This window comes from Manis pentadactyla, chromosome 9 (genome assembly GCF_030020395.1).
Source record: "Manis pentadactyla isolate mManPen7 chromosome 9, mManPen7.hap1, whole genome shotgun sequence".
NCBI lineage: Eukaryota > Metazoa > Chordata > Mammalia > Pholidota > Manidae > Manis > Manis pentadactyla.
Genome location: NC_080027.1, coordinates 49,126,655 through 49,151,652, shown reverse-complemented (window position 1 = coordinate 49,151,652; position 24,998 = coordinate 49,126,655). Strand labels below are relative to the sequence as shown.

Sequence of the window (24,998 nt, the reverse complement as noted above, 5' to 3'; positions counted from 1 at the left end):
TGTTTGGCCGTCCTGTGACCCAGACAGAGGTGACTCCCAATGTGTGTGAGACGGAGAGAAAGCCGTGGAAAGGGGGGGCCTTCTTGGCAGTCACCGTATCCAGATGCATCCGTTTTCCCCCTAGGCAAAATCTACTTCTCCGTTTGATTTTGGTTTTACCTACCTTTGGCCTTCCATCCTGAGGGGGTAGAGAGAAAAAGGGTCGAACGTGAAGGTTTCCTGAACCCCAAACATCTCTTCATCATTCTCATCTCTCATTCTACTCCACTGCTACCCTTAAAGAGTGGGTAGAGAGAGGAAGCCAGGCTGCTCCATTTCACTGACCAGCTAACTGGTGGAGCTGGCACAGTCTTTTTTCTAGCAGGGCTGTTCTTCATTCAGTAAAAATGCATTAAGGAGGAGAAACTCCAGGACTGGAGGTCTGAGTTCAAAGACCACTCTGTGCTCTGTCTATAATAGGAGGAGAATGGGTGGGTAAGGGTTACTAGCTTAAGGACCTGTGTTTGACTTTCATCCTTCAGTCACTGTAGGGTGCTGGGACAAATTTATGTTTAGTTTTGTTTTATCTGGAGGTTTCCTGTAGTTTACTTGTTTTCTTGAATTTCATCATCACTTTTTTCATCTGGGCAATAATATATGAAGCATTAATTAAATGTCTTTTAAATGAAGTAGACTCTGCAATTTTTCTGGTATTTTTCTTTAGCTTTTAAAATGGTTGATTTGGCAGGGAAGGGTAGTGTCAGCCTGGTTCACTGAAATTACTACTTCTAGCTCTAGAATGACTGTGGAGGGCAGAGCTTCTGAATCCACTTTCCTTTTTTCTTTTTTAAACAACTCTAATGACACATAGATACCAATATCAGATTTGCCCTCACCATCATGGTAGAGTAGTTATTTATGTGCAGAGGATGTCTACCCAGTTATCTTGCTCTGATTTTTCAAAAGTATTTTTCCTGCACAAGCCACAGGATAGTCAATCTGATTCATGCTCAGAGTGGTGAGTGACTGAAATGTTTTCCTAGAGAAGAGTTAACTCTCTTCTCTTCTTTCACTTTAAAGCCAAGTGAAGTTAGCAAATCAGGTCCAAATCTTATTATCTTCAGCCCAAATTATCCTAGTTCTTGGAAGCCACAGAAACAAAGAAAGAGAAGTTCAGGAAAAGAAGTAAAATGTGGAATTTTTTTTCTTCCTGTTATGCTGGATTTAGGATATGATTGACATTTGGTTGTCCTGATCTGTCAAAGAGTTCCCTAGTGATCCTTGAGGAACTACCTCTCTGTCCTTCTGCCTAGCATTCCATGTATTACTTCATCCTGTGTAGTAAAAATTCCATCTGCTTTCTGACTCCAGTCTGTCTCAACTGAACCATGCAAGAACTAATAGCATAGGATATAGGCAGTAGGCTGAAAGGAGGATAGATTCTCAAGAAGCAGGTTATTGCCATGAATGTGACACTCAGCAGTTTACTGTTAGACCCTGGACCATGGTTCACACTTTCTCTGCCTCCCGCACACCCAATTGCTATGGAGTTGATATCCCTCTTTTGCTATTTTCACACCTCTACTGTGCAAATGATTGCACAGAAGAGCTAGAACAGGTCACAGAAGCCAAGGCAGACTGAGATAGGACTCAGAGAGCTGTGAGTACTGGGGTGAAGTGGCATCCTGGAATTGCTGTGGCTACCTCAGTAGTCTTAGAAATAACCTTCTTAGAAATACTCTATCCTTCCCTTTATGAATACATGTGGTAGTATAGACTGGTGTTGACTCAATTTTCTCTCACTGTAGTGAAATTTTGAAGATGTCAAAACTGAATAAGTCTATAGTACAAACCCAAAGGGAGACATGGGGAAAGGACAAATTAATTTTAATTGATTCTGTGGTTTGTGCCAGTGAGAAGATTGTACATTGTTTTCCTCATACTAGTGACCTATATCAGAATTATACTGCTGGGTTTTCTGAACTATCTATCTTTTACCATGCTGTTTCTGTAACATTCATGATTTGACCAGCCTGCAAACTTTTTTTGGATTGGCAAAGAGCATTTGTAGGCAATCAAATGTAGTCTTGTTCTCTTGGTCCCAGGAAGTGCTATGGTCCTATTCCTGTTTGTGTGTAGTTGGCTGCTACCAAGTCTGCTGTGGAAATTAATCTTATTTCTCATGTATGGCTCTCTTATTTTATTTATCCTTTAACTTGTGCTGTTTTTTTTCTGTATTAGATTAAGAACCAAAATTGGAGATATGAGTAATATTTTATTTAATTTATTGTTTTTTTAAAAGTTGATGAAACTGAGAAAAAAATCTCCACTCTTGGAGTTTTTCCTCTTATGGTTTCTTTTGCCTTAGCTACCAGGTTCATAAATGTTCTTCTCACTGAGGTAAAGACTTTTTAATTTGTAAAGATAGTCCTGTCATGGGATAATAGTCTGTCTTTCTTATATGATAATATCACTGAGGGACAGGTCATATCTTTCATTGTCCAACAATAGAGAGAGTTTTACTTTTCTATTTATGACTGATTCTGCTTATAGCCAAATGCTTTAGCAAAACTCACTAAACTTAGGAATGAAGATAGGGGCAAGGATGGTGGAAAGCAGTGAAGCCAATGACTAGCCCTGTACCGAGTATCCGATCTACCTGATCAGAATCTGTTGTCAATTACAGCAGTCTTGGGTGGTACTCTGTACATTAACTATTCCTAATGCAACAAGACATCCATAATGCTACAAGTCTTAGACCATAGAACTTTGGAGCCCTAGAAGAGGAGCATTAAATATCAGTACAATACCAGAATGTGGTGCAAGCTGAAGATTTCTAGAGCCATGGTTGCATCCTAATTATAGCAAACATAATTTGAACACTTGCTGTGTTGAGGACACAGTACTAGGTGTTAAGACCACAAAGAAGAAGACAGAATTTCTGTCTACAAGGAATTTATAGATTAGGTGGGAGGACAGGACAGATTAATAAATTTATTCTACAAATATTTATTCAACACTTATTACACATTAGGCAATAATCTAGGTACTGAAGATATCGTAGCCAACCAAAATGGAGTTCCTGCCCTCATGGAACTTGCATTCTTGTAGGGAGAGAGGGCAGAAAATAAAAACAAGTAAACATACAATATATCACATAGCAATTGGTGCTGTGGAGAAATTAAACCAGGGAAAGGGTACAGGGAGTGCAGTGGCTGAGGTAGAGTTGAGTAGAGCCTATTTTATATAGGGTAGTCAGGGAAGGCCTCTCTCATTAAGCTTATGTTTTAGGAGATACTGAAGGAAATGAGAGAGCAAAATATCTTGGAGAAGAATGTTCTAGGCAGAAGGCGCAAAGGCCTGAAATGTTAGTGTGCTTGTGGTGATTAAAAACTGTAAAGATGTAACCGTGGCTAGAGAAAAATGAACAAACGGGAGGGTAATAGGAGATATCATCAAAGAGGTAGTAGGAGGCCAGATTACTTAGGGCTTTATAGGTCATCGTATAAGATATTTGGCTTTTAAACTGATATGGGAAACTGGTAGAAGACTTTATGCAAAGGAGTGATGTGATTTGGCTTATTTTATAAAAAGATTACTCAGATTATTGTGTGGATTAGACTATGGAGGGCCAAGAGTAGAAGCAGGGAGACTGGTTAGGAGGCTATTAACAGTCATCCAGTCTCAGAGCCACATAATAGCATTGAAGGGAACAAGAAGAGATTGGGTTCTAGATATATCTTGAAGGCAGAGCTGACAAATTTAGTTGATGGATTTGATTAAGAATCTGAAAAAAAGTAGTCAAGAATGACCTCAAGATTTTTCATCTAGCAGTTGGAAGAATAAAGTTGTCATTTATCGAAGTGGGTAAGACTACAGGAAGAACAGGTTAGGGGAACAGGGAACAGGATAGGGAATAAGAGTCAGGAATTTGATTTTTGAACAAGTTAAGTTTGGGATGTCTATTAGTTATTCAAGTATAGTTGTTGGGGAGACAGTTCCATGAGAAAATAAATAACACCACATGGAAGCCTGTGCTAGTTGCCAAGAGGTTACAGTCAATAAGCACTAGAGTTCAGTAGAAGAAGTCATTACTCTGGACTTTATGATGGTAGTGATGGAGACCATCATTTGACTGCAGCTTCATCATTTCCTGGTGAGGCAACTGACTATAAGATTAGGGAGAGGAGGCTTTCTCCAGAATGTGCCCTATAAAACCTCAGAGTAAGAACTTTAAAGGTTATCTGGTCCAATTCCCTGCCTATGTATGAATCCTTTCCAACAAAAATGCAGCCTTCCATGGACAGCTGAGAAACCACCATCTCAGACCAAGCTACAAGGCAGGTAACAATCAGGAATAAGGTTGTTCTCTTTGAAATAACGTGTCTGTCAGGTCACAAGGCAAAGGCAAAGTAACAGAACACAGAAGGCCTGAGGCAATGTGACAGCCTGCCTTAGGTGAACTCCCATGTGTTTTCAAGCAACTATAAATCCAAGGACAACCGGTCTATGTTCCCATGGGGTAGAATGGGTCATGTGTTGTATATTCAACTAGCAAACAAAGAGAAGGCACAAATATTAGTGTTCTTTTAGATTACCAAGGCCAGATAGTGACATGTATGTTGGGCTTGAAGTGAGAATCTATCAGGAGTCCATGTTTATTTATAAACAGTCAATGAAGACTAAAATGGAGTAGGATAATTTAATGTCCTTTTAGGGGGGAAAAAAGTGAATGGTAGTCAGTTTCAATTGTAGGTTGAGTGTGAAAATTTTAAATACATATACACAAACACTTAAAATCATATCCATGTACTTACTAACATTTGAGTGCTTACTCTGTACCTGACACAGTGTTAAAGGCTTTGTATGGATCATTTCACTTAATCCTCACAAAAGCACTACAAAGTATTTACTAACTTAAATTTAGGTTTGTCTGATTCCAAAGCATATATTTTTAAATGCTACTCTAAGTCAGGGATTGGAAAACTTTCTCTGTGAAGGACCAGATAGTAAATATTTTCAGCTTTATAGACTAAACAGTTGCTGTCTCAGCTATTCAACTCTGCTGTTATAATGCAAAAGCAGCCATAGAAGGTAAATAAGTCGGGTTGGTTGTGTTTCAATAAACAATAAAGGTTTATTCAATAAACAAAAGCATACAAAAACAGGCAGCAGGCTGGATTTGGTTTGTGGACCATATTTGCCTAACTCTATTTCTAAGTGGTTCTAGTTGTAGTTCTGTTGCTAACTAGAACCATGGGATTCTCCTCTGGGAGTAAATGCTACAAAGAAGGCAAGACTTTTGTCATCTCCCCATTTCCAGTCTGGTCCATTCTGTGGACCACAAAACTCCATTAGTTTGCTTCTGTCAGGGTTCAGTGCAGCATGGGTAAAGGGATTGAGAAAGTGGCCTTAGAAATTCCTGACCCAATCATGATTCTGTTGCACCCTGCAGTATAATGCTCCCTCCCACTTCAGTTTTCTTCCCACTCTACAGCCTGTTTGGAAGAGATATTTAAGCAGACTGCATGCCAGATTGAGGAACCTTGGCTATTTCCACCCAGAATACAGCACTGCCCACAGAGCGCATTTTCTTCAGAAGCTCCTGATAATGATGGAAGCAGCACATTAAAGGTTACCCGATTAGGGTTTAGCAGCCACATTTCATGAACAGTAGAGAACCAGGGTCTGTTTAGGTTGGGTGTGACGTTGTTGAAGTAAAGCGGAAAGTAGGATTCATGTCAGGAGAATGACTTGAGAATTATGTCCAAAAGTCCAGCACAGTACCTGCAGCATCTGCCTAGCTAATTACTACTGTGTATCTTGAAGAACATCAGGAAAGTTGAAGACAGCCCTTGGAAAGCCAGTATTTCAGAAAACAATAAAATAAACCATTTAAGCAAATTTATAAAGTAACAGTCAAGGAGTTAGGAATGCAAATAGTACAAACTATGTAATGTGCAAGTATTGAAGGGATTCTGAAAGAAAGAATGATGATGTTAGTGATTATGTTAATCAGGAGAGATTCATTTAAGAAGTAAAGGGTAGAGATTTGTTTGTTCAGTACTATGTCAAGAGCTGGGGATATGGCTGTGATCAAGATAAGGTCACTGCTCTTATGAAATTAACACTCTAGTAGGGAGAGTGAAATAGTAAACAAATAAGCAAAGTAACTATGGATTTATAATTACTATGAAAGAAATAGTGGGATATGTTAGTAACTAGAGAGGTGGGGTACCTACTTTAATTAGTATAGGGAAGATGTCTATGATGAAGTGACATTTGAGTTGAGACCTAAAAGATGAGAGCAAGCTAACAATTTGAAGTATGACGAGAACATTTCAGGCAGTGGGAACAGCAGGTACTAAGGCACTGCAAGGAAAGGAGTGTTTTGAGCAAGGAGGTGTGGATGAATGAAGGGGAGAGTGGTATGTATATGGAAGTTGGAGAGATGGACAGGGACCAAATAAAGCAGAGCCCTTATAGACCATGGTAAGAAGTTTGAATTTTGTTCAAAAAACAATGGGAAAGCTGTGAAGGGTTTTAACTAAGGGAATATATTATCTGATACATGGTTTTAACAGAACAAAAGAAGAGGCAGAAGATAAGTTAGTAGGCTGTTACAGTACAGATGAGAATTGATGAACCAAGATACAGAAACAATCCAAGTGTCCATCAGTGGATGAAGATGTATGTGTATATATATATATATATATATATATACAATAGAATACAGGCATACCTCAGATATATTGTGGGTTTGTTTCCAGACCACTGCAATAAAGCAAATATTGTACTAAAGCAAGTTAAATGAATTTTTGGTTTCTCAGTGCATATAAAAGTTATGTTTACACTGTGCTGTAGTCTATTAAGTGTTCAATAGCATTATATATAAAAAATGTATATACCTTAATTTAAAAATACCTTATTGCTAAAAAAAGTGATACCATCATTTGAGCTTTGAGCACATCATAATCACCAGGAGTACATACCATCTCAAAAAACACTTTTTTTGCTCATCCATAAGAAGCAACTCTTCATGTATTCAAGTTTTATCATGAGATTGCAGCAATTCAGTCACATCTTCAGGCTCTAATTTGAACTCTAGCTCTCTTGCTGTTTCCACCAGTTTAGCAGTTACTTCTTACACTGAAGTCATGAACCCCTCAAAGTCATCCATGAAGGTTGGAATCAACTTCTTCCAAACTCCTGTTAATGTTGATATTTTGACCTCTTCCCATGAATCAGGAGTGCTGTTACTGTCATCTAGAATCGTGAATACCTTCCAGAAGGTTTTCAATTGACTTTGCTCAGGTCCATCAGAGGAATCATTATCTATGGCAGCTATTGCCTTACAAAATGTATTTCTTAAATATTAAAATTTGAAAGTCAAAATGACTCCTTGGAATTGATGTTGTGTTAGCAGGCATGAAAACAGTATTAATCTCAATGTCCATCTCCATCAGAGCTCTTGGGTAACGAGGGGCATTGTCAATGAGCAGTAGGATCTTGAAAGGAATCTTTTTTTCTTTTTTTTGAGCAGTACTTCTCAACAGTGGGCTTAAAATATTCAGTAAACCATGTTGTAAACAGATGTGCTCTCATACAGGCTTTGTTATCCTTATAGAGTAGATTTAGCATAATTCATAAGGGTCCTAGGATTTCTGGAATGGTAAATGAGCATTGGCTTCAACTTAAAAGTCACTAGCTGCATTAGCCCCTAACCAGTCAGCCAGTCCTTTGAAGTTTTGAAGCCAGGCATTGACTCCTCTCTAGCTATGAAAGTCCTAGATGGCATCTTTTAATGGAAGGCTGTTTTGTCTACATTGAAAATCTGTTGTGTAGTGTAGCCACTTTCATTATTATTAGGTCTCCTGGAGAACCTGCTTGTAGCTTCTACATGAGCACTTGCTGCTTCACCTTGCACTTTTATGTTACAGAGATGGCTTTTTTCCTTAAACCTCATGAACCAGCCTCTGCTAGCTTAAGACTTTTCTTCTGTAGCTTCCACACCTCTCAGCTTTCATAGAATTGAAGACAGAGCCTTGCTCTGAATAAGGCTTTGGTTTAAGGGAATGTTGTGGCTGGTTTGATCTTCTATCCAGACCACTAAGACTTTTTCCATCAGCAATCAGGCTGCTTCACTTTCTTTTCATTCACGTGTTCACTGGAGCAAGAGTTTTAATTTTTCAAGAACTTTTCCTTTGCATTCTCAACTTGGCTAACTGTTTGGCACAAGAGACTTAACTTTCAGCCTATCTTGGCTTTCAACATGCCATCCTCAAGAAGCTTAATTATCTCTAGCTTTTGATTTAAAGCATGCAACTCTTCCTTTCAGTTGAACACTTAAGAGGCCATTGTAGGGTTATTAATTGGCCTAACTTCCATATTGTTGTGTCTCAGGGAATAGGGAGGCCCAATGAGAGGGAGAGAGAAGGGAACAGCCAGTAGTAGGTGGAGTAGTCAGAACACACACAATATTTATTGATTAAGTTTGCTGTCTTTATATGAACATGGTTCATGGTACCCCAAAACAATTACAACAGTAGCATCAAAGATCTCTGATCATGAGTCACCATAACAAATATGAAGAAGCTTGAAATATTGTAAGAATTAGCAAAATGTGACACAGAGACAGGAAGTGAGCAAATGCTGTTGGAAAAATGGTGCTGATAGGCTTGCTTGAGACAGGGTTGCCACAAACCTTCAATTTGTAAAGAAATGCATGCAAAGCACAATAAAGCAAAGCTCAATAATTAAGGTATGCCTGTACTATTCAGCCATAAAAAGCATGAAATCTTGCCACTTGCAACAGCATGGATGGACCTTGAGGGCATTATGCTAAGTAAAATAAATAGAGAAAGATAAATGCTATATGGTCTCACTTATATGTCTCATCTAAAAAACAAAACAAACAAAAAAACCAAGCTCATAGATACAGAGAACAGATTGATAGTTGACAGGGTTGGGGGTGAAATGGGTCAAAAAGTACAAATTTCCAGCTATAAAATAAATAAGTCATGGAGATATAATGTACAGCATTGAGACTAAAGTTAATAATACTGTATTGCATATTTGAAAGTTGCTAAAAGAGTAGATCTTAAAAGTCTTCATCCTAGGGAAAAAAAGAAAAAAATTTTGTAATTATATATGTTAATAGATGTTAAGTAGTTTTACTGTAGTGATCATTTCATAGTATAAACACCAAATCGTTATGTTGTACACCCGAAATTAACATAATGTTATGTTTCAATTGTACCTCAAAAAAAAAAGCATTGCCCCATTTAAAATAATTTTAAAAAATCTAGAGGATGAGAACAACTTAAGTTACATTGTATTTTTAAGGTCTAACAAATGTTGAAACTTTTTTGTAAGTATAAAAACATAGTGGCTTGGATTAGATTAGAAGTAGTAAAAATGAGGAAAAGCAGATAAATTTCAGATATGTTTTGGAGGAAGCAGGAACAGTTTTTGGAATGGAAGGTTAGGGAAAGAAAAGAATGTTTGGTGTATGGTGGTGCCATTTTACCAGCTGTTGGAAAGGAATAATCCAGAATGTTGAACTTAGACAAGATTTAGGAGCTCAAACTTCTTTTATTACTGATGATAAAAGTGAGGCTTGAAGAAAGATAGTGCTTAGAGAGATTAGTGATTTGCCCAAGGGAGTATGTGACAACTGGTCATTTTGCTAAAAGTAGAAAGTTTTCATGGAGGAATAAAGATAAAATTGGGAAGGCAGGTGAGTGGTAGTTAGTGGAAGATCTTAAATGCTAAATTGAGGATTTTGTGTTTGATATAGCTAGCAAAACAAAAAACAAACAAAAAAGAAACCACTGTTGGGGAAGGAGACCATGAAAGTAATGTTTTAGGAGATTGCATGAATTTAACAATGACAGTAGAAACAGATAGGAAAATATTGAGTGTTTAAGAGTGTAGCATTTCAGTAATTCTAATAAGTGAATAAGAATAAGGAAGTGCAGGTTTTGTAGGAAAGATCAGTGGACAAGTTAACTTTGAAAATGCTTGTGGAATGTCTGGTAGAGAAGTTCAAAGAAGCAGTTGGATCTATGAGCCTAAACTCAAAAGTGAGCTTTGGTCATGAGATAGTCTTCATCATAAAGGTAATAATTTAGCTATGTAAGTAGGTAAGACTGCCCCAAAAGGCCAGTAAGAAAAGACAAAAGGAAGCAATGAGGAACACATTTAAGAAATGAGCAGATGCCAGTGAAATAAGGCAGAGAAAGACAAATACCAAATGATTTCCCTCATTTGTGGAGTATAACAATGAACAAAATAGCAGCAGACTCACAGACTCCCAGAAAAGACTAGCGGTTACTAAAGGGGAGGGGTGGGGGAGGGTGGGTGGGGAGAGAGGGAGAAGGGGATAGTGGGGTATCATGATTGGTGCACATGGTGTGTGTGGGGTCACAGGGAATGCGTGTAGCACAGAGAAGACAAGTAGGGGCTCTGTGGCATCTTACTACACTAATGAACAGTGACTGCAATGGGGTGTGGTGGGCGACTTGATAATAAGGGTGAATGTAGTAACCACGTTGTTTTTCTTGTGAAACCTTCATAAGAGTGTATATCAATGATACCTTTATCTAAAAAAAAAAGAAATGAGCAGAGCAAAGGAGCCAGTAGAAGAGGAAAATACAGATAGACAGAAAGGTGGTTTCAGAAGCCAGTGGAGGAGAGTGTCAAGAAAAATGGAATGTTGAGTTTATTGCAGCATTGTTTCTAGTGGCAAACAAGTGGAAACAATCTAAATGTTAAATGTTAGTAGTTAAATTGAGGTATTGTACCACAGACTCAAATATCTGCAGAAAATGTGCTATTTAAAATGCTGAAAATAGGGCAGATGTAAGAAACAAGGGGCTAAGGCTGTTACCGAGTAACCTGGCATTACACCTACCTAAGTTACATTGTTGGTGTATGTGCACCCATGCACACACACTTTAGTTTTTGCATAATTCAGCAGAAACTGTTAGCTAAATCATCATCCATTCTCAGCCCTTTTCTATCTGCCTTACTCCTCTATAGAGATTAGAAAAACTAAATTCTCTCCCAACCCTGCTTTGCACTTAGAAGTGACCATGTGGATTTTGACCAAGAAGATACAGGCAAAATACTGAGAAAATTTCTGGGGAAGTATTTGCTCTCCTAATAAAACAAATAGATGGCACATAGTCCCTCCTCCTTCCTTATTCCTTGAATGTGGATGTAATGCCTGGAGCTGAGGCATCCATCATATGATGATGAGGGAATATCCAAGAGAATTTGAGAGAGTAGCCCTGAAATTGTTAAGATGCTGAATTACTGCCAACAGCTGCCCACCTCTAGACTTTTTTGTTATGTGAGAAGAAACACACCTCCATTTAAGGTTTTTATGTTGTATGTTGTTGGTTTTTTTTGTGGCTGAATGCTTTTTTAATTTATGGGGTACTTAAAAATTTTTTTTATTTTGGTATCATTAATATACAATCACATGAGCAACACTGTGGTTGCTAGATTCCCCTGATTATCAAGTCCCCACCACATACCCCATTACAGTCACTGTCCATCAGCATAGTAAGATGGTATAGAGTCACTATTTGTCTTCTCCTTGCTATACTGCCTTCCCCATGCCCCTCCCTACGTATGTGTGCTAATTGTAATGCCCTTATTCCCCTTCTCCCTCCCTTCCCACCCACCCTCCCCAGTCCCTTTCCCTTTGGTAACTGTTAGTCCTTTCTTGGGTTCTGTGAGTCTGCTGCTGTTTTGTTCCTGCAGTTTTTGCTTTGTTCTTATACCCCACAGAGGAGTGAAATCATTTCATACTTGTCTTTCTCTGTCTGTCTGACTTATTTCACTGAGCATAATACCCTCTAGCTCCGTCCATGTTGTTGCAGATGGTAGGATTTGTTTTCTTCATATGGCTGAATAATATTCTATTGTGTATATGTACCACTTCTTCTTTATCCATTCATCTACTGATGGACACTTAGGTTGCTTCCATTTCTTGGCTATTGTAAATAGTGCTGTGATAAACATAGGGGCATATGTTTTTTTGAAACTGGGCTCCTTCATTCTTAGGGTAAATTCCTAGAAGGGAATTCCTGGGTCAAATGGTATTTCTATTTTTAGTTTTTTGAGGAACCTCCATATTGCTTTTCACAATGGTTGAACTAGTTTACATTCCCACCAGCCGTGTAGGAGGGTTCCCCTTTCTCTGCATCCTCACCAGCTTTTGTTGTTCCTAGTCTTTTCTATGTTGGCCATCCTAACTGGTATGAAGTGATAGCTCATTGTGGTTTTAATTTGCATTTCCCTGATAATTAGCAATGTGGAGCATCTTTTCATGTGCCTGTTGGCCATGTGAATTTCTTCTTTGGAGAAGTGTCTGTTCATATCCTCTGCCCATTTTTTAGTAGGGTCATTTGCTTTTTGGTTGTTGAGGCATGTGAGTTCTTTATATATTTTGGATGTTAACCCCTTGTCAGATATGTCATTTGTGAATATATTCCCCCATACTGTAGGATGTCTTTTGTTCTACTGACAGTGTCCTTTGCTGTACAGAAGCTTTTCAGCATGATGTAGTCCCATTTGTTCATTTTTTATTTTGTTTCCCTTGCCTGAGGAGATGCGTTCAGGAAAAATTACTCATGTTTATATTCAGGAGATTTTTGCCTATGTGATCTTCGAAGAGTTTTATGATTTCATGACTTACATTCAGGTCTTTGACCCATTTTGAGTTTATTTTATGGGGTACTTTTTAATAAAAAATGCATATATATAATTTAAAACTTTAAAAATTTTAAGTTGTTCCTTGGGTTGGGGATCTCCATAAGTAAGTGGTGATACTGCTATTTCTTGATTTCTTGATTTTACCATTATCTATTGATTTTCTATAATGGATAAGGGTTTTTAGGTCTCTTACACCTCTCCATCATGTTCCCTCTCCTATTATACCAATATTCTGTTAAATAACTTGTTTAGGGTCAAATTGTCATTCACTGATTACATTATTATGGCTATGTTCATTATATTTATAACTGAGTCAAATGTACTATAATTATATTTCTTTTCTCATAAAAATGTGTATCTGAAAGTTAATACTTGCCCTTTTTTTTCTTTATTTAATTTTCTATGGAAAAATTGAAATCTCTAAGTGCCTTAAAATTTGTAGATGATCTAGCAGGCCCATTTTTTTTTTTCTTGGTGACATCCTTCCTGGAGCCCCCTCTCCTCCCATTTCATTTTGGACTGGTTACTCTCAAAGTCTGCTACACAATACTTTCCTGGACTTTTCCTTTAGCACCTTTCTCAGAATTTCCTTTGCCTTTCCTCTGTACTGGGTGCTTTATTTCTTGGATTCTATGCTTTTTTCTTTGTTAATTGGTTTCTCTTACTTTGGTGGAGTATATCCTTCAGTTGCTTCTTAATGATGGATGGGAAATAACTTTCTGGAGTCTTGATTGATAGTTTGCCTAGATTTAGAAATTCTGTACCATGAGATTTTTGAAAAGTATTCTATTGTCTTTTGGCTTCCATTATTACCACTGAGTAGTCCTATACCATTCTGGTTCCTAATCCTTTGTATTTGGATCATATTTTTCTCTTTGGAAGCTTCTGGAAACTTTGTCATCTATGATATTACGAAAGTTCAAGTCTTGGTGCAGCTCTTTCTTCTTTCCTTATGTGTGGCTCAATGTGGGCCCTTTGAATCTTTAAACTCATATCCTTCAGTTCTGGCTTATTATGGCACTCACCCTTGACCTTAGAGCTGTTCCAGAAATCTGATAATACATAATTTCTAAGCCTAGCCAAAGTATCAACCCAGCAGAGTCTTCTGATTGACTCTTACTAAAAGAAGAGACTTTTGGATTTCTTCTCAGTTGTCTGGGCCAAGTGGGAGTCTTTTTTTTTTTTTTTTTTTTTTTAATAATTATTTTTTATTGAAGGGTAGTTGACACACAGTATTACATTACATGAGTTTCAAGTGTACAACACAGTGGTAGAACATTTATATACATAATTCTAGGTTCCAGCTATCACCCTACCAGGCTGTTACAATATCTTGACTATATTCCTTATGCTATACCTTACATCCCGGTTACTAATCAAGTGGGAGTCTTACACTGGCTTTACACTAATCTATTTTCAACCCTAATTGTACACTCCAGACATAAAGGTTCTGTTCTAATTCCTCAGCCTTTCTGGGTTTAAATTTGAGTAGGAAAACTGCTATTACAGATAGATCCCAAAATATTTTATGTCTCAAACATAACAGTTTATTTTTTCTTAAAGTGACAATACTAGTGGAAAAGTCAGCAAGACAGCCCTCTTCCATTTTAGGGACCCAGGCTGACATGTGACCTCCAAGAAGGTTATCCTGAAGGTCATCTCCATTCCAGCCAGTCAGAAGAGGAAAACAATATGGAGGAGTGTACACCAGGTCTGGAGGTGGTGCCTGTCATTTCTGCTCACATTCTGTTCACTAGACAGCAGTCATATGGTTATTCCTAACTGCAAGGAAGTCTGGAAACATAATCTAGGTATCTGCCCAGGAAGAAGAAAAGAGCATGGATTTTGGTGAGCAACTAACAATCTTTGCACTCAAGCATTCTGTGAAGTAGAATGGTGTGAAGCACTTAGTTTTCTCTAGTCTGGGTCAATTACCACTTTTCTGTCTGCTTTTCAGATCCCAAAATTTTGTCACCATCTCTCTTTGTTGTTTCCTTTATTGCTCTCTTTGTTCTTTTAGGTTAAGGCCTTTCTTATTCTTATTGATCATCATTTTAGTGAAATTTTGTTTGGTAGCAGAGGTAAATATGCAGTTACATTGTTATTTAAAAGATGTAGGCATAACAAAATGACTACAGGAAAACATCTCTGAGGTTCATATGGGTTTATTGGCTGTGAATTTTCAATTCTTGAACTATATACTATGAATACTTTTAGTTATGAAAATGAAGACAGTTATTGTACAGGCATAGAAAAATGCCTTTCATATAAACAAAAATATAAAATTTTAGAACAGTGTTTCATGGTATGATCTTATTTTTGTATATGTTTGTAAATGTATTAACAAAATTTTGGAAGGATATACTTCTAAATTTAATGGTTGTTATTTGTTAGGAGTGGGACTCAGAAGGGGCTGAGAGGATGGAGAGGGTTTCCCTTTTAATGTTATATACTTAAGTGATATTTGAGTATTTTACATTGAACAAGTGTTATGTTTGAACCTTTTTTGGTTAAGTAAAAGAACAAAGGAATAGTCATCAGGGCCAAATGCCTTAGGGAAGCCAAGTAAAATGAAGGCTGAAAAATATTTACCAAATTTGGAAACTCGGGGATTATAGGTGTTGTGGGATCAGAACTAATTTCCATGAATAAATTATAGGGTGATAGGAATGATCTCAGCTTTTTTAAAAGACCATTTAAGACACGGCTGTGATTAGGAGGATGTAGAGTTGAGGAGGCAGGGTCTGAGTTATGAGGAGTTTTCTCCCCAGTATATGAGAACTTTGAGTATGTCTTCTGGCCATGAGTATGTCTACTGGGTCATGTCAAGGGTCCAGTAGGAAGGCAGGGAAGACTCAGAAGAGAGATGACTTTAAGGAAAATAATTTCAGAACTTTTCTCATTTGCCCTGACCATTCAGTGATGATTAGACTCTTCTGCAAGATTAAGAGTAACAAAGTAAAGTGTTCAGCAAGACCAGTGACAAAGGAAAGCCCCAAGGTTTCAGTGAGGAGAGCTTTGATCGATGGCGTTTGAAGCACTTTCCAACTTTCAGTTCTACAAATACAACTTTTCTGAATTGGTCCTGATAAGCATGGACTTGACAGAAGCAAACACTCTGCGTTAGTATGATTTGAGCTAGGAATGCAAACCTATTAATGAGAAAGATAAGAATGAAGAATTTCCATTTTTTTCTTTTTTCTTTTATTAAAGTATCATTGATATACACTCTGATGAAGGTTTCACATGAAAAACATTGTGGTTACTACATTCACCCATATTATCAAGTCCCCCTCATAATCCACTCAAGTCACTGTCCATCACTGTAGTAAGATGCCACAGAGTCACTACTTGTCTTCTCTGTGCTACACTGTCTTCCCTGTGACCCCCCTACACCATGTGTACTAATCATAATACCCCACAGTTCCCTTCTCCCTCCTTCCCTACCTGCCCTCCCCAACCCCTCCCGTTTGGTAACCACTAGTCCCTTCTTGGAGTCTGTGAGTCTGCTGCTGTTTTGTTCCTTCAGTTTTGCTTTGTTATACTCCACAAATGAGGGAAATCATTTGGTATTTGTCTTTCTCCACCTGACTTATTTCACTGAGCATAAATACCCTCTAGCTCCATCCATGTTGTTGCAAATGGTAAGATTTGTTTCTTTCTTATGACTAAATAGTATTCCATTGTGCATGTGTACCACCTCTTCTTTATCCATTCATCTACTGATGGACACTTAGGTTGCTTCCATGTCTTGGCTATTGTAAATAGTGCTGCAGTAAACATAGGGGTGCATATGTCTTTTTGAATCTGACATCTTGCTTCTTTTGGGTAAATTCCTAGAGGTGGAATTCCTGGGTTAAATGGTATTTCTATTTTTAGTTTTAGTTTAGTTTAGTCCATATTGCTTTCCATAGTGGTTGAACTAATTTACATTCCCACCAGCAGTTTAGGAGGGTTCCCCTTTCTCCACATCCTTGACAGCATTTGTTGTTCCTAGTCTTTTTGATGTTGGCCATCCTAACTGGTGTGAGGTGATAACTCATTGTGGTTTTAATTTGCATTTCCCTGATAATTAGCGATGTGGAGCATCTTTTCATGTGCCTGTTGGCCATGTGAATTTCTTCTTTGGAGAAGTGTCTGTTCATATCCTCTGCCCATTTTTTAATAGGGTTATTTGCTTTTTGGTTGTTGAGGCGTGTGAATTCTTTATATATTTTGGATGTTGACTCCTTGTTGGATATGTCATTTAGAATATATTCCCCCATACTGTAGGATGCCTTTTTGTTCTACTGATAGTGTCCGTTGCTGTACAGAAGCTTTTTAATTTGATGTAGTCCCATTTGTTCATTTTTGCTTTTGTTTCCCTTGCCTGAGGAGAAACATTTAGGAAAAAGTTGCTCATGTTCATATTCAAGAGATTTTTGCCTATGTTATCTTCTAAGAGTTTTATGGTTTCATTACTTAAATTAAGGTCTTTGATTCATTTTGAGTTTACTTTTGTGTATGGAGTTAGACAATAATCCAGTTTCATTCACTTACATGTACCTGTCCAATTATGCCAACACCAGTTGTTGAAGAGGCTGTCGCTTCCCCATTGTATATCCACAGCTCCTTTATCATATATTAATTGACCACATATGCTTGGGTTTATATCCAGGCTCTCTATTTTATTTCATTGATCTATGGGTCTGTTCTTGTGCCAGTACCAAATTGCCTTGATTACTGTGGCTTTGTAGTAGAGCTTTAAGTCTGGGAGCGTAATCCCCCAGCTTTATTTTTCCTTCTCAGGATTGCTTTAGCTATTTGGGGTCTTTTGTGGTTCCATATGAATTTTAGAACTATTTGCTCTAGTTCGTTGAAGAATGCTGTTGGTATTTTGATAGGAATTGCATTGAATCTGTAGATTGCTTTCGGCAGGATGGCCATTTTGACAATAGTAATTCTTCCTATCCATGAGCACAGGATGTATTTCCATTTATTGATATCTTCTTTAATTTCTCTCATGAATGTCTTGTAGTTTTTAGGGTATAGGTCTTTCACTTCCATGGTTAGGTTTATTCCTAGGTATTTTATTATTTTTGATGCAATTGTGAATGGAATTGTTTTCCTGATTTCTCTTTCTGCTAGTTCATCATTAGTATATAGGAATGCAACAGATTTCTGTGTATTGATTTTATATCCTGCAACTTTGCTGAATTCAGTTATTAGTTCTAGTAGTTTTGGAGTGGATTCTTTAGGGTTTTTTATGTACAATATCATGTCATCTACAAACAGGGACAGTTTAACTTCTTCCTTACCAGTCTGGATGCCTTTTATTTCTCTGTGTTGTCTGATTGCCATGGCTAGGACCTCCAGAACTATGTTGAATAAAAGTGGGGAGAGTGGGCATCCTTATCTTACTCCCAATCTTAAAGGAAAAGCTTTCAGCTTTTTGCTGTTAAGTATGATGTTGGCTGTGGGTTTGTCATATATGGTCTTTATTATGTTGAGGTACTTGCCCTCTATACACATTTTGTTGAGAGTTTTTATCATGAATGGATGTTGAGTTTTATTGAATGCTTTTTCAGCATCTATGGAGATGATCATGTGGTTTTTGTCCTTTTTTTTTGTTGATGTGGTGCATGACGTTGACATATTTTCAAACACTGTATCATCCTTGCATACCTGTAATAAATTCTACTTGATCATGATGGATGATCTTTTTAATGTATTTTTTAATTCAATTTGCTATTATTTTGTTGAGTATTTTTGCATCTATGTTCATCAGGGATATTGGTCTGTAATTTTCTTTTTTTGTGGTGTCTTTGTCTGGTTTTGACATTAGAGTGATGCGGCCTCATAGAATGAGTTTGGAAGTATTCCTTCCTCTCCTATTTTTTTGAAAATTTTAAGGCCGATGGGTATTAGGTCTTCACTAAATGTTTGATAAAATTTAGTGGTGAAGCCATCTGGTCCAGGCATTTTGTTCTTAGGTAGTTTTTTGATTACCAATTCAATTTCATTGCTGGTAATTGGTCTCTTCAGATTTTCTGTTTCTTTTTGGGTCAGCCTTGCAAGGTTGTATTTTTCTAGAAAGTTGTCCATTTCTTCTAGGTTATCCAGTCTGTTAGCATATAACTTTTCATAGTATTCTCTAATAATTCTTTGCATGTCTATAGTGTCCATAGTGGTTTTTCCTTTTTCATCTGATTCTGTTTATGTGTGTAGAGTCTCTTTTTTTCTTGGTAAGTCTGGCTAGGGGTTTATCTATTTAGTTTATTTTCTTGAAGAACCAGCTCCTGCTTTCATTGATTCTTTCTATTGTTTTATTCTTCTCGATTTTATTTATTTATGCTCTGATCTTTATTATGTCCCTCCTTCTACTGACTTTGGGCCTCATTTATTCTTCTTTTCTTTTTTTTCCACTGTCTACTACTTTTTGAGATGTAATTGACATATATTATTTCAGCAGTACACAGAATGATTTGATGTTTGTATATTTTTTTAAATGATCCCCATGATAAGTCCAGTCAATACCATTACCACATATAGTTGGATAATTGTTTTCTTGTTTATGAGACCTTATAAAATCTACTCACTTGGCACCTTCAGGATACGCCAGTGGTGATAACCTCGCTGGTCACCATGCTGCACTGCCATTGTTTTTAGAAGGCTTGCATGTCATTGCCTGTCAAAACATGTATTACTGAAAGCTGTCAGCTCCAACTGTGTAAATTTGTTACCATTTATCTCCTGAATGATTGAACTTAATACATCTGTTGAAAGGCTCTTATCCAGTAAGGTTTTGATGTGTGGAAAATGTTTTTCCCTTTACTGTGGTTTCTGTATACTAAGACTTGTGACTATACTGGGGTCAATGGCAGTCACCTGTAAGAGTCAAGAAGTTACCTACAGACTCCTATCAGTATTTATGGGTGCTTTGTGTGTGTATGTATTCTTCTTTTTCTAGTTTCATTAATTGTGAGTTTAGACTGTTCATATGGGATTGTTCTTCGTTCCTGAGGTAAGCCTGTATTGCAATATACTTCCCTCTTATTATGCGCTTCGCTGTGTCCTACAGATTTTACGGTGTTGAGTTGTTGTTGTCATTTGTCTCCATGTATTGCTTGATCTCTGTTTTTATTTGGTCATTGATCCATTGATTATTTAGAAGATGTTGTTAAGCCTCCACATGTTGTTCAGTGCCTCTGTCTCCTTACTTATTTTCTGTCTGGTTGATCTGTCCTTTGGAGTGAGTGGTGTGTTGAAGTCTCCTAAAATGAATGCATTGCATTCTATTTCCCCCTTTAATTCTGTCAGTATTTGTTTCACATATGTAGGTGTTCCTGTGTTGGGTGCATAGATATTTATAATGGTTATATCCCCTTGTTGGACTGACCCCTTTATCATTATATAATGTCCTTCTTTGTCTCTTGTTACTTTCTTTGTTTTGAAGTCTATTTTGTCTGATACAAGTACTACAAGTCCTGCTTTTTTCTCCTTATTATAAGTTGCATGAAATGTCTTTTTCCATCCCTTCACTTTTATTCTGTGTATGTCTTTGGGTTTGAAGTGAGTCTCTTGTAGGCAGCATATAGATGGGTCTTGTTTTTTATCCATTCAGTGACTCTATGTCTTTTGATTGGTGCATTCAGACCATTTACATTTAGGGTGATTATCGATAGGTATGTACTTATTGCCATTGCAGGCTTTAGATTCATGATTACCAAAGGTTCAAGGGTAACTTCTTCACTATTTAACAGTCTAACTTAACTCACTTAGTATGCTATTACAAACACAATCTAAAGGTTCTTTTTTTCCCCTCCTTTTCTTCTTCCTCCATTCTTTATATATCAGGTATCATATTCTATACTCTTTGTGTATCTATTGACTGACTTTGGGGGTAGTTGATTTGATTTTGCATCTGCATAGTAATTAATTGGTCTGCTTTCTTTACTGTGATTTTGTTTCCTCTGGTGACAGCCATTTAACCTTAGGAACACTTCCATCTAGAGCAGTCCCTCCAATGTACACCGTGGAGACAGTTTGTGGAAGGTAAAATTCTCTCAGCTTTTGCTTATCTAGAAATTGTTTAATCTCTCCTTCAAATTTAAATGATAATCTTGCTGGGTAGAGTATTCTTGGTTTGAGGCCCTTTTGCTTCATTGCATTAAATTTATCACACCACTCCCTTCTGGCCTGTAAGGTTTCTGTTGTGAAGTTCGATGATAGCCTGATGGGTTTTCCTTTGTATGTGATCTTTTTTCTCTCTCTGGCTGCTTTAATTAGTCTGTCCTTATCTTTGATCTTTGCCATTTTAGTCATTATATGTCTTGGTGTTTTTTCCTTGGGTCTCTTGTGTTGTGAGATCTTTGAACCTCCATGGCCTAAGAGACTATCTTCTTCCCCAAATTAGGGAAGTTCTCAGCAATTACTTCCTCAAAGATACTTTCTATCCCTTTTTCTCTCTCTTCTTCTTCTGGCACCCCTATAATGTGAATATTGTTCCATTTGGATTGGTCACACAGATTTCTCAATATTCTTTCATTTCTAGAGATCCTTTTTTCTGTCTGTGCCTCAGCTTCTTTTTATTTCTGCTAATTTCTATTTCATTTACTGTCTCCTCTACTTCATCTAATCTGCTTTTAAATCCCTCCATTGTATGTTTCATTTCAGATACTGCATTCTTCAACATTTATATCTCATTCTTGAATTCCTCCCTGAGTTCTTGAATATTTTTCTGTAGCTCAATGAGCATGTTTATGATTTCTATTTTGAAATCTCTTTCAGGAAGATTGATGAGTTCAGTTTCACTTGGCCCTCTTCCTGGTGTTTGTGGGTTTTTGGTTTGAACCAGGTTCCTTTGACATTTTATATTTGTAGATGGCGCACTCTAGTGCCCCGAAACTACTCTCTGGAGCTGCTCAGCCCCTGGAGTGATGGCGGGATTCACAGGCGAGTGGCACTGGTGCCTGTCAGAGGAAATAGCTCTTCCCTGCTTCCTGGCCACAGTGCCTGTCTTCACTGCCAGGGCCAGAGAACTGAATGCGCAGGGCCTCTGGGCTTTGCACTTGTAGCTGCCATAGGCAGGGCCATCCTGTGGCTGTCCTCACGCAATGGCCAGGGCAACTGGTTTGCAAGCTGGTACTGCCCAGGAGGAAGGTGCAGCAGCCTGCATATCACTGTGGGGAGCCTTGTAACTGTGTCTCCAGCCAGGAGGATGGAGTGCATGAAGCCCCTGAAAGTTCCCAACTTGCTGGACAGAGTGCACCTTGCCAATTTTGTCCACCTGTCCTTTCTCCTGATCAGCAAGCTCTGCGCAATCCCTGCCCCTTTAGCAGCCCTCTCGCTATTAAGAAGTCTCTCAGACTGCCTGCCTTTCTTTTGTCCCAGAGTGGCCAGTTGTGGATCTGTGTTTTCCATAAGTGGCTGAAATCTGTCTCTCCAAGTATTCCACCTGTTTTAGCTTTCCAACCCCACTAATCTCCAGGGAACCATGTAATGCAGGTTTGTGCTCCCAGAGCAGATCTCCAGGGCTGGGTGTTCAACAGTCTTAGGCCTCCACCCCCTTCCTGCTCCGTTTCTCTTTCTCCCTCTGGTGAGTTGGGGTGGGGGAAGGACTTGGGTCCATCTGGATCATGGCATTGGTACTTTACCCTTTTCCTTGAGGTCTGCTGTTTTCCCCAGGTATAGGCAGTCTGTCACAGCCTTCTTTCCTGTTGCTCTTTCAGGATTGGATGTATTTGCTATATTTTCATATTATATGTGGTTTTGGGAGGAGGTTTCTTTCTCAGCTCTCATGCTGCCATCTTTAATTGTTCTCTGAATTTCCATTTCTTTTGAGGAGCAAAGCAGTCTCCCAGTGTCACGGCAGGAGTTCTGACAGAGTTAGCACTTCCTCTAGCTCCTTTTCAAGTTAAGAAGCTCTCTTTCTTTTAAGTGCCTCTCTCTCTCCTTTGCCCAATTTAGAATCTGCTTTGCTGAGAATCAGTGTATTTTAGGAATCCATTTGTTCACCTTACCAGGGTTTACAGTAAGTCATGGCTCTGACTCCGTTCTTCCTCAGAAATCTGTAAAGTGGTAGATAATGAAGCCCTTCTCTAGTTCTATCCCCTTCCATGGGAAAGTTCTAGGCTCTGGCCTTCTGAGAGTGACTCTCTTCCTCCAGAATTGTAATGCCATTTGGTATGTTACATAGAAACTTGGGGTCAGACTCCTTTCAGGAATTTTAAATATTACTGTAAACTGAGAATAAAATGCTTGTGTATAGAAATTTCTCAGATCAAAATTACTTCTTATTGAGAGGTAGCTTATACTTTCCAGAGATCACTTTGGGTAGAAAGGTATCTCATAGATATATCTGCCCTGGGAGCTCTCTTAAGCTCTATCAAAGAATAGACTGGGATTCACATTCATCCTTCTGCTTTCTCGCATTAGGTATCTAGGCACCAGATATAAGGTCTAATTAAGTCACCTGCTTCTTGGTCATTCTCTGTTCCTCTTATATTCTCATTTTATGGTCCACTGAAGAGAGGGGGGAATGGATGACAAGCATATGGCAGGAGTTGCTTTATGCTCCTTGAAGTTAGTAAGGATGATTCTTGTGGGTTCTGCCAGCTTCCAAAGTGTGTCCTGAGAGTTTTGCTCAACAAATGTGAATTCCTGTCTTCCTACCCCATCTATCCAATGGGTGACTCAGAGCCAGGTCACCAGAGTGTCTGCTACCTAGGTCCAAAAGATAAGACTGTAAGGAGTGAGACTTGAAATAGAAATAGGTAACCAGTGCTAGGTAGATGTCTTCAGACTGTGAGAATGAGCTTTCCCTTCTGTGTTGCCTGGGAAGATATACTTATTCTGCATAGACTAAGGCCACCTTTCTCCTGAATGCCTTTGTAAGGGGAGGGAAGGCAGCAGGCTCAGGTAGTCCAAATCACAAGGGTCCCTCAGTTCTCTTTAGCCATAGAATATTCACTGGCCCAGTTCACATTTCCCAGTGTCCTACCTTGCTCTCTCATTCAGGGTAGTCTACTACAAATTGGTTTATAGTACCTGTTCTGGCAATATCAATGAAGTCCCAACCTGAAGGAAAAATAAATAAGCAAGGTAGAGCTCAGTTATGTGAGACTCCTGTATTACTTCTATGGCACCAGGGGACAATGGTTGAAGTGGGAAATTATCTGTCACTAAGAAGCCCCTGCTTTCTATTCCTCAAGCAACCTCATAACATTCTTCAGAGGCGCCTCATGGAAACCAACCTGTCTAAGCTCCGAAGCAGTCGTGTCCCATGGGCCTCCAAGACCAACAAGCACAATCAGACTAAGTCTGAGGGACTAAAGAAGTCTGAGGATGATGACATGATTTTGGTTTCTTGCCAGGTAATGTTCTGAGAATAGCTTTTCCATGGTTTTCTGGAGAGTAGTATTTGGGCCTGTTAGGATCCCAACAGTGGGACCCTCTCCTCTACACTGTACAGAGTACAGATCTTGCGGAATTCATAAATGAGTTTTAAGGAGGGCAGTCCCTGAAAAACAGGAAGCGTATGCAATATTTTGTATGTATATGCATATTTATGGGAAGAAGGATCAAAGCTTTAGTCAGATTTGCAAAGCAGTATGTCATACACACACACATACACACAGAAGCTCCTAGGTGTATAGAATGTCCTTTGGGATCCTCTGTCAGTTCTAGATTCATCAGGAAAAAGAGTCCCTCAAAGGAGACTCAGCAGTAGGTAAAGATGGGATACTACCAACCCATAATTGTAAGGATGCTCTCCAACCCTGCCTTTCATACGGTATCTACTGCTTGCTCTTGGAATCTCTGTTCCCTTTTGCTTCTCTGGCTCTGCTGAACATCTGGCCATGTTCACTCTCCACAGTGTGCTGGAAAGGATGTGAAAGCCCTGGTTGATACAGGTTGTCAGTATAATCTCATCTCTTCAGCCTGTGTGGACAGACTGGGGTAAGTAGCCACTTGTGCTGCATGAAATTCAGATGCTAATGCACTCTTTGTCTGAATCTATTTTGGGGTTAGAGATGGTGAAGTTCTCCACCAACGCTCTAAGTGAAATGTGAAGAGGTCAGATATCAGCTGGAACCAGTCCTTAGTAGAGGGGTAGAGTGGTGGGTCGTCAGCTATCAGGGAGAAATCAGTGAGCCAGGAGAGCCTCAGGCTTTCCATTAGCTGCCATATATTATGTTTTGAGTAAAGAACTTTGGACTCTGGAATGGGAATGTGAGATCCTTGGTTCATTGTGTGCCATGCCCTGATCCTGATTTGTGCCCTGCCCAGACAACAAATTAGAAGGAGCTGTC

General features: G+C 38.5%; 1 protein-coding gene across 4 annotated transcripts in view; it reads left to right on the top strand.

Annotated features, from left to right (window-relative positions):
* NRIP3 (nuclear receptor interacting protein 3) overlaps window positions 1–24,998 on the top strand; it is a 34,477-nt gene that overhangs the window by 635 nt on the left and 8,844 nt on the right. For all 4 annotated transcript variants that reach the window (XR_005033647.2, XR_005033646.2, XM_036930956.2 and 1 more), the window contains exons 2-3: window positions 23,898–24,059; window positions 24,563–24,645. Coding sequence is in view for 2 of the 4 variants with exons in the window: in XM_036930956.2 (XP_036786851.1) it covers window positions 23,898–24,059; window positions 24,563–24,645 (245 nt within the window). In the remaining 2 variants the exon portion in view is untranslated. The remainder of the gene's footprint in view (window positions 1–23,897; window positions 24,060–24,562; window positions 24,646–24,998) is intronic.